Genomic DNA, 14,230 nt, shown 5'->3' with positions numbered 1-14,230 from the left:
TCTGTACAGACATATATTGAGCTCTGGACATGACGGCTTACGTTTATAATCCGTCAGCTCTTGGGGAGCTAAGATGCATGGTTCACTGTGAATCTGAGGCCAGCCTGGACTACAGACTAAGGTCCTGTTTTTAAAACAACAACACTAAAAAACCCAAGCCTGAGCCACTACTGAGGTCCCTCACTGGGAGAGGAGTGTGGGGTGCCACACACAGAGGTCCACTGGCACTTAGAACACGCTCACCCCTGGATTTCAGGTGCTGGTTACCCTCAGGTTACACTCTGGAAAGGCTCATGGTGCAAGCCCTCATTCTCAGCCATTTTCTCATGAATCTTCAATAAATCCATTCATCCCACGGCTTGTTCATACAGCTTTATGTTTATGATTACGAACGATATACCACCACATTCCAAATTCCCACCTCTAACACAGAACTCTTCTAGAACCCACATCTACACCACCCCAAATAGCACAGCGTGACCTACTTCTCCCTCCATCACCCCTAATACGCCCATGCTCCAACAACAACCTTACAGAGTGAATCCCGAGAGCTCTCGGAATTTTGTCCTCACCTCCTTCACCCTACGCCCTCTGCTATACACCCAGCCTAACTGTTCTACTTCTTAAATGTTGCCCACATCTGTTCACATTGATCTGGCCTTTCTGCCAGTACCTTAGGTCAATATTAGCACCTTGTCTCTCACCTGGAATTCTCTTAACTGCCCTGACTGCTCTACCACACCCCCATACTAATCTACTGCCCCCTCTACTTAGACAATCTTTCTAAAGCCAAAACCTACACAATTACCCTGCTTTTAAGTAGGTTTCTTTCTGGCTAAGATTAGCCATTGATTAAAACAAACACACAAAAACAAAACAGAACAAAAAAACCTAATTTTTTAAAAAGATGTTGGTGTGTGGGCACGCGCATGCACACACGCAAAAGACAAAGAAAGAGGTCACAATTGTTGAATCCTTTTGGAACTGGAGTTACAGGTGGTTAAGCCACTTAGCATAGCTGCTGGGAACCTAACTCAGGACCTCTGGAAAACACTAACCACTCTTAGCTGCTGAGCCATCTCTCCAGCCCCAAAGCCTAACTTCTTTAACACAGATGTAATACCCAGAGCCCCTGCACACAGTTACTATGGCTCATCTACTCAGAAGCTGCAGGCCAGCCGTGGGAATCCGCCACTGACTAAACAGCCTCCACTACTCTCAGTCCTCAAGGCAGCGCTTCTCATGTAAGAAATAATTCAGGCATTAAAGGGCCGCAAGCATGAGTCAACCCCTGCTGGAAAGATGCTTACAGCCCTAGAGAGAGGAAGGAAATGGACTCTATAATTTTGCTTACATTTGTAGAATAAAAAAATCTAAAGACTTTTGAGATATCAAACTCTAGGGAAGAACGTGAGAGTGGACAGAGAGGGACAGGGTGAGACTGTCCATTTACACCCCTCCACGTGCAGCAATCGACACATGTACTTGAAACCTTATTGGAGTAGAGTATACAGTCAATTTTGAGATGTCCAAATTTAATTTTATATGTATATATATATTTATTATGTATACAGTGTTCTGTCTGCATGCACCCCTGCACGCCAGAGGAGGGTACTAGATCTCACTACAGATGGTTGTGAGCCACCATGTGGGTGCTGGGAATTGAACTCAGGACCTCTGGAAGAGCAGCCAGTGCTCCTAACCTCTGAGCCACCTCTCCAGCCCCCTAAATTTAGTTTTTTTAAAAAAGCATTATCCTAAACTGCTTTCTTAATTCAGAGTCAATGTTTAGCAAGTAGTGTTTTCCGGTAGAAGTTAATAACTGTACCTAAGTGTTAGTTGGTACATGTCGGGAGTAAATCATTAAGCCCTGTCAGTCCTTGATCAAATCTTATTTATTTGTATTTTTTGTTTTTGAGACATGGTCTCCCTATGTAGCCCTGGCTGGCCTGAACACTTATGCTGGATTAAAGGTATGTACTACTATGTATAGCCTTAATCAAATCTTGTGCTAGGGACCAGGAGTCAAAAACCCTTTACAACTAGTTCCTATAGGGACTCTAGGCCTGATTCCCTAAAGGTATTTCCTTTAAGAACAGGCTTAATTATAAACTTTTACTGTCACCCTTGGTTATGAGAAATTTCAGAAGAAAATAAACAGTTAAAGGTGCAGTCCACCTAAGTGAACCAGAGTGTAGGCGTAAGGTTACTGTGTGATTCAAACGCTAATTTCTGTACCCCCATATCCTGTTACACTCCCTGTTCTGAGAATGTCCTGTCTCAATGTTGTGCAAACACTGCTCCCTAATCCTTCTCTGGTATGCCAATAAAGCAGCTTCCAGCCAATCGCTGAGCAGGGATGAGAACCGGGACAGACTTCCTGCCAGCCAGGGGTGGAGGAGTTAGAGGAGGAAGTGGGGGATTCAGCCACGAGAAGAGGAGCTCAGCAAAGAAATCTACAAAGTGCCAAGTATCTCTGGGATGTACACTGGGAGGAAACCAAATTAGCTTAGAGGGTTAAAAATAAGAGTATCAATGCCTCAGTTATTATGTTGTAAAGCTTGTTATTAAACAGATATAAAAGAGTCAATTGTGATAGCTGGGTTAAGAGAGAAACTGAGAACAAACACAGATATGTAAAAATAACTTTAACATCAGAGGTCCTAACATGCCCAGTGACAGACTGCCCATCTGAGGAACAGAATGGCATGCTTTCTTTTAAATGACAGGTGGGTAAGGAGAGAACAGCTCCCCATGGGATCAATCATATCAGCAGCCAGAGTTAAGATTCTAGCCGTCCACAGCAGTGGTCAGAACAAAGCCTGCATCTTCAAGGAAACAGGAAGGCTTAATGATGAAAGCGGAAGAACCCATCAAGCCTTAGTATGTAAGAAATGGAGGCATGGATTCCAGAAATGAGGTCTAGATGCTTTGTCAAAGTCAAAATCCTTTTAGCATTGCATGAGAAGGATGCAATAAGGCCTGTCTTATACCCTAAGTGACACAGTATTGTTGGAGAGATTAAAGAAGTATACATAGCCGGGTGGCAGTGGCACACACCTTTTCTCCAAGGGGGGACTGTGAGGCCGAGGAGGTGGAGCTCTGAGTTCAAGGTCAGCCTGGTCTACAGGGTGTTCCAGGACAGCCAGGGCCACACAAAGAAACCGTGGTGTGTGTGTGTGTGTGGGGGGGGGGGGGGTATGCCAGAACGCCATTCTCTCGTAACAGTAACCATCTTCAATGCCTGAACCAGAGCCAAGTAAAAACACAGGTTCTCAGAGCCTGTACACCTGGGTTTCTACGTCAGTGCAAGCCACCTCATCTTGTATTCCTTTCAAAATAATCCCAGTCATTACAGCCAACACTGCCTTTCATCTTCCCTGCTTCCACATTCACTCAGCTTGCAGTCACTGCACCCTCTCCACCCGCACAGTGCCTCCCCACCACGCAACTCTCATTCATTATTCAAAACTCATCAAAACATCAAAATTACCTCCCCACAGGCCTTTTCTGTTCAATCTGAAAGCTCAAAGGCGCAGACACAGTTTGAGTCAGCTGTTGTCTACTTCACAGCACTCTTGTATTTTCTCCTGATTTTAACCTTCTGTCTAATCACACTGACAGTATTAAGTCATATACAAATTCTCTTATACTTTTTTAAAAGCCAGGCACAGTAGCACATACCTTTAGTCCCAGTACTCAGCAAACAGAGAACAGGTAGATTCAAGGACAGCCTGGTCTACACAGTGTGTTTAAGGGAGCTGGATAAATACTAAGATCCTGTATCCCTCCCCCCAAAAAAAGATTTATTCATTTTATGTGTGAGAGCTCTGCCTGCATGTATGTGTATATGTACCACGTGTATGGCTGGTGCTCACAGAGGTCAGGAAAGAGCACAGGGTCCCCTGGAGCTGGAGTTACGGATAGTTGTGAGCTACCATGTGGGTGCTGGGTACTGAACCCAAGTCCTCTGCAGGGAGTAACAGCTGCTCTTCCGCACTGAGCCACCTCTCCAGGCCACACTTACACCTTTTCAATCTGTACCACCAACCACCACCTAAAATCAACCCTAAAGAAAAAGAGCCCACTGTACTGTGAAGACTGTCGCCATAAGAGACCACAGATGTCAGTCAGCACCAATCCTCCCCTTTCAGCTTCTGCAGTTCCTGCTCCTACTGCCCTGCCTATTTGGGAGCTCTTACTATAGTACCCTGAGCCTGTTTTTTTGTTTTTTGTTTTCCTGTTTATTACTACTCTGCGTTTGAGTTAATGTGAGCAGGGTGAGCTATGGCATGTATGTGGAGGCCTGTGAATTTCTAGAGTCTCCTGACCCCACATCCCATCTCACCATAGAAGTGCTGCGATTACAGATGTGCACCATCGCATCTGGCTTTTTCATATGGGTTCTACGGAGCAAAGTAAGTTGTCAGGCCTGTGCGGCATGCACTTTTACACTGCCAGCTCCTGACATGGGCCTCTTAAAGAGAACTCCAACTCTATCCTAATTTCTAAACATACATCCTGCTCCAATCTCAGCACAGGAAAGAGATTGAAGTAGATAATCTGGAAACTCAAGGGACCTAAACAAATCATAATTGAATATTTGTGTGGTTTTCCTTTAAAAGAAAAACTATTATTTTATATATGATTTAACAGAAGTCAATGTTTCATTTTTTTTTTTTTCAGGCAAGAAAAACTAGTAACTAAAACCACAGTATATGAAACTTTCTGACAAGGTTATGATAGGCAAGATTAGAACTGTTAAAAAATAAAACTGATAAAAAATTTAATTAACAAAACATTAACATTAAAGTATCAATAAAAATAAGAGCCTGTAACAAATATGCATCCACCAATGTCACAAACGTAGCTTGTTTCTTTTAGAGTAACTTAGAATTTTAGTTCTAATTTACAAAACACTATTATTAACTGTTATGCATGTCATTATAACACTTATAAAAACCTGAATGGGACCTGAATGAAAGAAATCAATTTGAAAGGCTACCTATTATTTGGTATGACAATCCTGAAAAGGAAAAACTATGGAAACAGCAAAAATAGAAAGTTACCAGGACAAGAGCCTACCCCAGAAGGCCTCTGAAAGGCTCTACCCAGCAGGGTATCAAAGCAGAGGCTGAGACTCATAGCCAAACTTTAGGTAGAGTGCAGGGAATCTTATGAAAGAAGAGGGAGATAGAAAGACCTGGAGGGGACAGGAGTGCCACAAAGAGACCAACAGAACCAAAAAATCTGGAAACAGAGGTCTTTTCTGAGACTTGATATTCGAACCAAGGACCATGAATGGAGATAACCTAGAACCCCTGCACAGATGTAGCCCATGGCAGCTCAGTCTCCAAGTGGCAAGTGGGTTCCCTAGTAAGAGGAACAGGGGCTGTCTCTGACATGAGCCCAGTGGCTGCCTCCCCCTGACGGGTGTGTGTGTGTGTGTGTGTGTGTGTGTGTAATCAGCCTTACCAGGTCATAGAGGAAGACAATGCAGACAGTCTTGATGAGACCTGATAGGCTAGGGTCAGATGGAAGGGGAGGAGGACCTCCCCTATCAGTGGACTGGGGGAGGAGCATGGGAGGAGAAGAGGGAGGGCACAATTGAGAGGGGATGGGATGGGGGAGGGGGCTACAGCTGGGATACAAAATGAATAAACTGTAATAAATTTAACAATAAAAATTTTTTAATTATTTTAAAAAAGTTACTTGTGCTGGAGGGAGGAGAGGATTTTAGGACATCTCTTCTGCATGGCCCTGAGCTGTGCACAGTGAGCTAGAACATCCTCAATAAGCTCTGGCCATGCAGCACTCTGTTGTGAGAGGTGAAAAATGAGGATCTGGGGAGCAAATGGGGACATTCTACACCTGGTGCTCAGTGTTGCTAAAAACCTAAATTTTCTCTAAAAAATGATGCAATAAACAAATAACAACAAAACAAAACATGCTGGGTGTAGTGACACACACTAGTAACTCCAGCACTCAGAAGGCATAGTTAGGAGGGCCAGGAGTTTGAGACCTGTTGGAGCCATACGGGATCCTACTCAAAACATTAAAATGGAGATAAGTATGGTTGCTGACCCCAGCACTCACACACGTTAATTAAAAATAAAAAAGGAAAGCAGGTTATGGTGGAGAACCTTTAATCCCAGAACTCAGGGAGGTAGAGGCAGAGCTCAAGGCCTGCCTGGTCTACAAAGCGAGTTCAGGACAGCCAAGGTTGCACGGAGAAACCCTTTCTTGAAAAGCCAAAAAATATAATAATAATGATAGAAAAAAACAGAAAAATTCAATGGTTATCATTACCACTTCCTAACTACCAAAACCTTAAAAATATCCATTCATTTTTTTTCTTTTCAAAATCTACATTAAAAATCAATAAGGGCTACTGAGTTAGCTTAGTAGCAGAGGGCTCGCCTAGCATACAAGAGGCCCTGGGTCTCATCCTCACCACAAAACAAGCAAAACAGAGGCATTACTGTTAATAATGTCATAGTTTGCTAGTTATAGTCAGATATGACATGTTATCAAAATATGCAAACTTGGGCTTCATCTGATAAGAACTTAGCCTACAGCGAAATTAGTGCTTTAGGCCTCACTAGAGAAATCTAGCCCACCTCCTTGAAAACAAAATAACAGTATCTGCCTAAGGACCGACAGCCATCTCTAGACAGGATGCTTCCTGTAAAGGAGCATGCAACGTAGAGCCTGGCCCATCCACCATGCAGAGTGGGCAAACTTAAACCTCTAGTATCTGTCTACCCCCGGAGTCAGGTCAGCAAATGCCTGCATCCAGTGCAGCAGCTCCCAAGAGCACTAGGCTGATGGTCATGAAGTCAAAGACTTGTGCAAACACAGCACCTCAAGACCCTTACCTTATGCATTTACCCTCAGTTGTTTGGCATCCAAACCAGACTGTTATTATATATAAAATACATAATTCTTAAAAACTATGTACGTTTGATAAGCAGTCATACAAGAAAAACTACAGGAAATCGGTTTTCTCATTTTTCTGTTATTTTCAACATTTAATGAATCTTTCTAGGAGAAAATGCAATAGTCTAATATTCTGAAACTTCAGACACAACCTTAAATTCAAAATACCAAAATTTAAAATCAGTTTTAGACTTGAAAAAGGTTTCACTGAATATGAATTATTATTTAAAATATTTAGCAAATTAAGTGCATACATTCAGAAATGAAAAATTAAATAGATTGATAGGCAGCATTCAAAACAACATTGCAAACTGTTATTAAAGCAAAGCCTTACTTGTCTGGGTTTTTCACTCTGAATGTTGCATTAAGCGCTTTTAACCTGGAGTCTGCCTGGAAAAAATAATTTGTTGACTTAATACAATTACATTTCAGGGTATAAAATTCAAACAGTTTTACTTTTCCTTTAGAATTAAAGTGCTCAAATATGGTTTTCTTTTTATCACTTGCTGAAAGCACATTAAACATACTGAACAAGAGTAGCTTAGTAATTGTTTTTGAGAACACTACACACTCATGTTATAAATCAGAATGAATACACAGCCTTCAGTGATTCCGAAGCACCACAACCGCAACATCAGTGTACCAGTAATGACACCAGCTCTACATACAGTGGGTCACAGAAGGCTTACTTTTCTCTAAGCCTTCAAGAAAAGCAATGATCGGCTGTGAGCCTGCTGCATTATGAAGATCCTGTGTGCTCTGAGAGTAGTCCTCAGGTGGAATCCAAACCAATGGGCCTTCATTTTTCTCATTATCATAATCAACATCTTAGAAAAAGCTATGAAAATACCTACTTTAAAGTAATGCTATGCTAAATAAAGGAGGCTAGATGGCACACATTGCTATAGAGCTAGTTCAAAGTGTTGAAGACATCCCTTTCTTTTTCGTTTGTTTTGGCTTTTCAGACAGGGTCTCACGTAGCCCAAGCTGGCCTTAACTTTTCACCCCTTTTTTTTTTTTAAAGATGTACTTATTTATTTTAAGTATAAGAGTGCTCTGTCTGCATGTACGCCTGCATGCCAGAAAAAGGAATCAGATCAGATTATTATTGGTGTGGTGCTGGAAACTGAACTTAGGTCCTCTGGAAGAGAAGTCGACGCTCTCAGCTGCTGAGCCCTCTCTCCAGCTCCAGCTCCCCAGCCTCTTGGCTCTAGCCTCCGAGCAGGAGTGCAGGTGGGAGGCAGTGTGCCTGGCTTATGAGATAGCACATCTTCTCAACTTTACTTAGTTCTAGATAACTTTTTTCTAAGAAGAGAAGGAGAGGTAAATACTGAATAACAATTTCATTCCATGAGATATATACTTAATCCTCAATTTTTACTTAAAACTGATGGTGCATGCCTTTAGTCCCAGCCCTTGGAAGGCAGAGGCAGGTGGACCTCTGTGAGTTTGAAGTCAACCTGGACTAGATAATGAGTTCCAGGACAGCCAGGGCTACACAGTAAAACCCTGTCTCCAAAAACAAAACAAAACCAACAACAAAAAAAAGAAAGAAAACTAAATAACTTTTTGTCTAAGGCACAGGAATTAGTGCTCATCAAAAAAAAAAAAAAAAAAAAAAAGTAGTTCAACTATACATCAATTTCAAAATGTAATTTTGCTTAAAAAAAAAAAAACCGAAACAAAACAAAACAAAAAACTCCATCCTCACCAGGCATGGTGGTATACACCTTTAATCCCAACACTAGGGAGCACTAGGGAGGCTGAGGCAGGTATATCTCTTTAGTTCCAGGCCAGTCTGTTCTACAGAAGGAGGCAGTCCAGGACAGCCAGGGCTACACAGAGAAACCCTGGGGGGGGGGGGGGGGAGGACGGGACAAAAACACACAAAAAAACCTCTATCCTCATGAAGACTTCACAATATTCCAATTAACAACCCACAATTACAAATGCTCTTAATTAAAACAAAGCAAACTAAAGCCACCAAGCCTACCCGATTATCTAAGAAAATGAAAAAGAAACAAGAAGACAAATGTGCTCCCCACAGAGTCCTCCGCCCCAGAGCCCAGCTCCGCACAGCTAAGGATACTGAAGAAGCTTACAGACTTACTCCTTTTATTTTACCTGTCCAAGTGTTTTGCCTGTGTGTATGTATGTGTGTCATATGCATGCCTACTGCTGAAGCCAGAAGAAGACTGGAGGTTGGTTCATGAGCAGCCATTGTGGAGCTGAGAAAAGAACCCATGTCCTCTACAAAGTAGCAAATGTTCTTAATTGCTAAGCCGGCTCTTCCACCTCTCACACCTCACTTTACACTAATTAAGTTTACTTACTCATGTGTGACAGTGTTTTGCCTACATGTTTGTCTGCCATGCCTGTGGAGGCCAGAAAAAGGCAGTAATTCTCCTGGGACTGGTTACAGACAGGCAGTTTGTGAGCTACCACTTGGGTACTGAGACCTGAGCTTGAATCATCTGTGAGGACAGCCAGCTCTTACCACTGCGCTGGGTCTCCCATCCCTTCAAATCTCATGTTTGTTTGGGGTTTGTTTGTTTGTTTTGAGATAGAGTCTCTCTGTGTAGCCTGGGCTATCCTCAAAACTCAGAGATCCACTTGTCTCTGCTTCTTTTGCGAGTGTTGGGATCAAAGGTGTGTGCTACCATGCCCAGCTTCAAATCTCACTTTCTGATCCTACCAAACCTGCCTTACTAAACATGCCTGTTAGCTCAGTCTCATTACCATCTGCTCATTTTAAGATAACACATAAAAGATGCTTAAAAATGTGACCAAACCAGAGACTCCTCCAAAGGCAACTCTCTGAAGAGCTTTCTGGGCCTCTGCAAACCTGACCAACCCACTTAGACTCTCCCCCACTGAACACCCAAAGAGGTCCCTATTATTATAACACCCTTTATCGTCCCTCTTTAAAACGGAATTATCTGAAACCATGCTGTATGTGTTTCTTAATTATCCATTTTGGTTTCACAAAGAAGCACAATTTGAATACACACTGACTCTGGAGCTGTGCCAAGGAAGTTTTGACCCTATCTTGGACTACCTTTAGTCCCTTTTATAGCCATTTATTACTAGCTGGGGTAACTGACCTAACTTTTGACTATCAGGTAAAGACCTTGGAATGAATATATACATATACACACACACACACACACACATATATATATATATACATATATATATATATATACATATATACATACATACACACATATATATATATATATTTTTTAATGATTTATTTATTTCTATTTTCTGGTGCAATGGTGTTTTGCCTTCATGTACCTCTGTGTCAGATCCTCTGGAACTGAAGTTACAGACAGGTGTGAGCTGTCTTGTGGGTGCTGGGAATTGAATCTGGGTCCTCTGGAAGAGCAGCTAGTACTGTTAACCACTGAGCCATCTCTCCAGGGCCCCGGGAATATATTCTTAAGAGACCACTAGCTTCCACCATCCCACAGGCTAAGAATGTCATTAAAAAGCATCTTAAACCCTATAGCAGCCCTCCCTTTCCTGGCTTTTCTGTAACCTGCCCACCTGCTGTCCCCACCAAAGTATTTTGCAAAGGCACTAATATATGACTAACTTTCGTTCTGACTATGAAACTCATGCACCCTCCACAGTACAGCATTCTAGGCAACCCAATTCTGTGTTCCCAGGCTATATTTACTCACATTTGGTTTAGAATACTTTTTTATTCCCTTTTGGGAAACTTGTTTTTTGTGTTGCTAACCACTATGCCTGACTGACACTCATCTTAAAGTAACTGCAGAAAAATTAACCCTGCTGTCTCTAAAAATGATCACAGTCTATTCCTTTTATGCTACTTATTACTATTCAAATTATTATTTTTTTATTTAAATGATTTGTCATCTCTCTTTTTTTGTTTGTTTCTTGAGACAGGGTTTCTCTGTGTAGCCTTGGCTGACCTGGACTCAATTTGTAGACCAGGCTGGCCTTGAACTCACAGAGATCTGCCTGCCTTTGCCTTTCTGAGTGCCGGGATTACAGGCACACGCCACCATGCCTGACTTGATTTACCATCCTTAAAACTATATTACACACTCCTTTAGAACATGCCATGGCCTGCACAGCACTTAGAGCAGTGAGTAGCTCACATACTAGATCTGGGCACTCAGAATGTAGACTCTCAGAGACCATCAGAGGGCCCAAACCTTGTCTCTGCCATTCCTTGCTCCAAGCAAGAGAAAAGGTTTCAGATTCTTCTGAATCAGCCTCTGTTCATTTAAGACTAGGGAACACAAAACAGTGGGTACTCTCATATAGTTAATTGAATGCCTGCACTGCCCTAGCTTATGTGTTCATTACTCTAAGAACAAGCCTCTGTTTTCCTTCCACTGAACTACATGCCACAAGTAATTCTATAAATACTGCACACATCAAATGGGGCCTGAGAAAAACACTTTGTTTCTAAAAGTGTAGTAGTAAGCCATGTTACATCCACTTAAATAGTGCAAAACTCAAGTGTTACGTAATGATAGCTTCTAGTGATCAGCTGAACTATAACTGCTAGATATACGAACTTCATATAAGTTAGCTGTGACCCTAGATGTGTGTATGTGCGTATACCTATGTATGTATGTGCACCGCGTCATATATCAATGCTTGTGTATGCACTGTGAGGTTGTTGGAAAAGATCCCATTTCCTTCAAGGAAGACAGACTTAAAACAAGAAGTATACATAACAAAACAAAATTCAAGACTCAAGCTTTTAACCATAAGGCTATGCAAATACCTAAGTATTTTAAAAGCCATCTGCCCATTTGATTTAAAGGACCCCAGAAACAGCACATTCTATAATAACAGACAAAAATCATGTGCTTTCTCAACATCACCAAACTTGGAACAAAAGTTAAGTATAAGGACAGATAGATAAGTCAAGTGACTAATAGTTAAATCAGTGATTAAATATCATAAGATATTTAATATAGAATTTAATATAGACATTTAATATAGAATTTAGATATATTAAATATAGATATTTAATATAGAATTAATAATTTGATTTTAGTCTTATGTTTATTCACCTGTAATATATCTTACAATATTTCTCAGAAAAACTTTCAAAATATGAAGCTTTGTAAAAGTTTCAAAATATTTCTAATCCATCCCTAAACTAAAATTACAACATTTCCTCTAAGCACCACCAAGTGCTGAATTAACAATCAAGAAACTGGTATCTACCAATAAAATAATCAAGTAATAAGAGTCAGTTCATGACCAAATCAAACATCCGATTGCACTTCCTGTTTATTCTGTGCTGAATGTCAAATTCCTATATGCCAATGCATATAGGATGCTCTAAGAGCTATTTATTTATTGTTTTGTGTTTGTTTGTTTGTTTTTGAGACCAAGATTCAGGTAGCCCAGGCTATCTTCAAACTTGCTGCACAGCTCAGGATGACCTTCAACTTCTGATCCTCCTGCCTCTACCTCCAGAGGGATTTCAGTGTATCCCACCAAGCCTAGCATGATTTGTTTTTCTTGCCTGCATATACTATACATATACATAATATACATCATTTACCATCTTAAAAAATATTTATTTTTAAGACAGGGTCTCACTATGTAGCCCTGGCTGTCTTGGAATTCACTATGTGGTTCCAGGCTGGCCTCAAACTCAGAGATCCTCCTGCCTCTTCGTCCCATGCTGGTACTAAAGATGTATGTCAGTATGCCTGGCTATTATTTACTATCTTATATTAAATACAAGTTCAGCATCTCTTATCTGAAATGTGTGGGCCTTTACAGTGTCTTCAGACTTAGCCAGCTGAGTATCCCTTTATGTAAAATTTGAAACACAAAATACTCCTAAGCCTAAAACACTGATGCTAATGACTGTGAGCCTGCATCCCTAACAGAGGCCATTTCACAATGACCTTCATTTCAAGCTGGGTACCAGATCTCATGCTCTAGAAACACAACCAAAGTCTCGTCCTTTAGCCTTCCAATGTTGGAAAGCCAAGCTTGGGTTTCCTACATCTCATCTCACAGAGTAAGCAAATGTGGGAAGTGGTCAGACAGAATTCAAGGGAATGGAAATGCAGACACACTAGTGTAGTATAGGAAGAATCTACAGGCTGAATTTAAATTGCTGGTTTAAAAGATTTTCTGGTAGAATTAGGAAACTGCCCATTATGGCCCAAGCAGCACTAAAATTACTCAAATCAAATGTGAACTGGGGCTTCTTGGCAAAGCCTGCCAATGATATCAGATGCAAAGCTGATTCCTACCATTTGCTCAGTCAGTAAGAGTCACATTTCCATTAAGTACATGCTACCATGCGAGGAGCTGTAAAGAAACACAGAGAGTTAATTCATATAAACATCCTTACCTTTAGCTGAAATCCAGTCTCATTCACAGTCTCTTTCCAGTTACCTTCCTAAAAATTAAAGTCATTAGAGACCATTACTGCAAAGCCAAACAAGCAATAATAATGTTCCACATGAAAAAATAAACTGAGTATCTACCATTCTATTCTTAAAAGTGATACGGGAGAGGTTAAAAAAACATTCTCTTTACTTCAAAATTAAAATACAATGCAGACTCCAAAAGGCTGAAAAAAACATATATCCAAGATAACCTGGCCGCCTAACACTGAAGATTAGTTTTCATTTAGGCAATTCTAACAGATTGAAGGTCTTAGTATCCTTACGTATAATCTTAGCTATGATGGGGCTGGAAAGATAGTTGAGTAGTTAAGAGTATGTACTCTCTTGCAGAAGACCAAGTTTAGTTTCCAACACCCATTCTGTGGCTCACAACCACATGTAACTCCATTTCCTAGGGATCCGACTCTGCTTGTGACCTCCACAGGCTCCTGCACCCATGTACTTAGGCACACACTCCTATGCATAAAGTTAAATAATAATTTTTCACAAGCTCAGATATAGGGCTGGTAAGATGGCTCAGTTTTTAGGTAAAGCATTTGCCATGTAAACCTGGCAACTTAAGTTCAACTTCCAGAGCCCAATGTAAAGGTGGAAGGAGAGACTAACTCTTTAAAACTGTCCTCTGACCTCCACATGTGTGCCGTGAAACGTGTGCCCCTTCCCTAGATCACACTCGAGAGATCACACACATTAATAATATATACATTAAAAAAAATCTGGCTGGGTAGTGGTGGCACAGGCCTTTAATCCCAGCACTCTGGAGGCATAGGCAGGAACAGCCAGGGCTGTTACACAGAGAAACCCTGCCGACAGATAATAGATAGATAGATAGATAGATAGATAGATAGATAGATAGATAGATA

At 41.1% G+C, this 14,230-nt stretch overlaps 1 protein-coding gene across 1 annotated transcript in view; it reads right to left on the bottom strand.

Moving 5' to 3' along the window:
• Window positions 1–14,230, bottom strand: part of Snx4 (sorting nexin 4) — a 54,098-nt gene that overhangs the window by 19,384 nt on the left and 20,484 nt on the right. Inside the window, exons 5-6 of the mRNA XM_055625078.1 lie at window positions 13,310–13,357; window positions 7,274–7,329 (exon numbers count right to left, since the gene is read on the bottom strand). Of these exons, the coding sequence (XP_055481053.1) occupies window positions 7,274–7,329; window positions 13,310–13,357 (104 nt within the window). The remainder of the gene's footprint in view (window positions 1–7,273; window positions 7,330–13,309; window positions 13,358–14,230) is intronic.

Source organism: Psammomys obesus, unplaced genomic scaffold (assembly GCF_907164565.1).
Source record: "Psammomys obesus unplaced genomic scaffold, mPsaObe1.curated_primary_1811, whole genome shotgun sequence".
NCBI lineage: Eukaryota > Metazoa > Chordata > Mammalia > Rodentia > Muridae > Psammomys > Psammomys obesus.
This window is presented reverse-complemented; position numbering and strand designations above follow the sequence as displayed.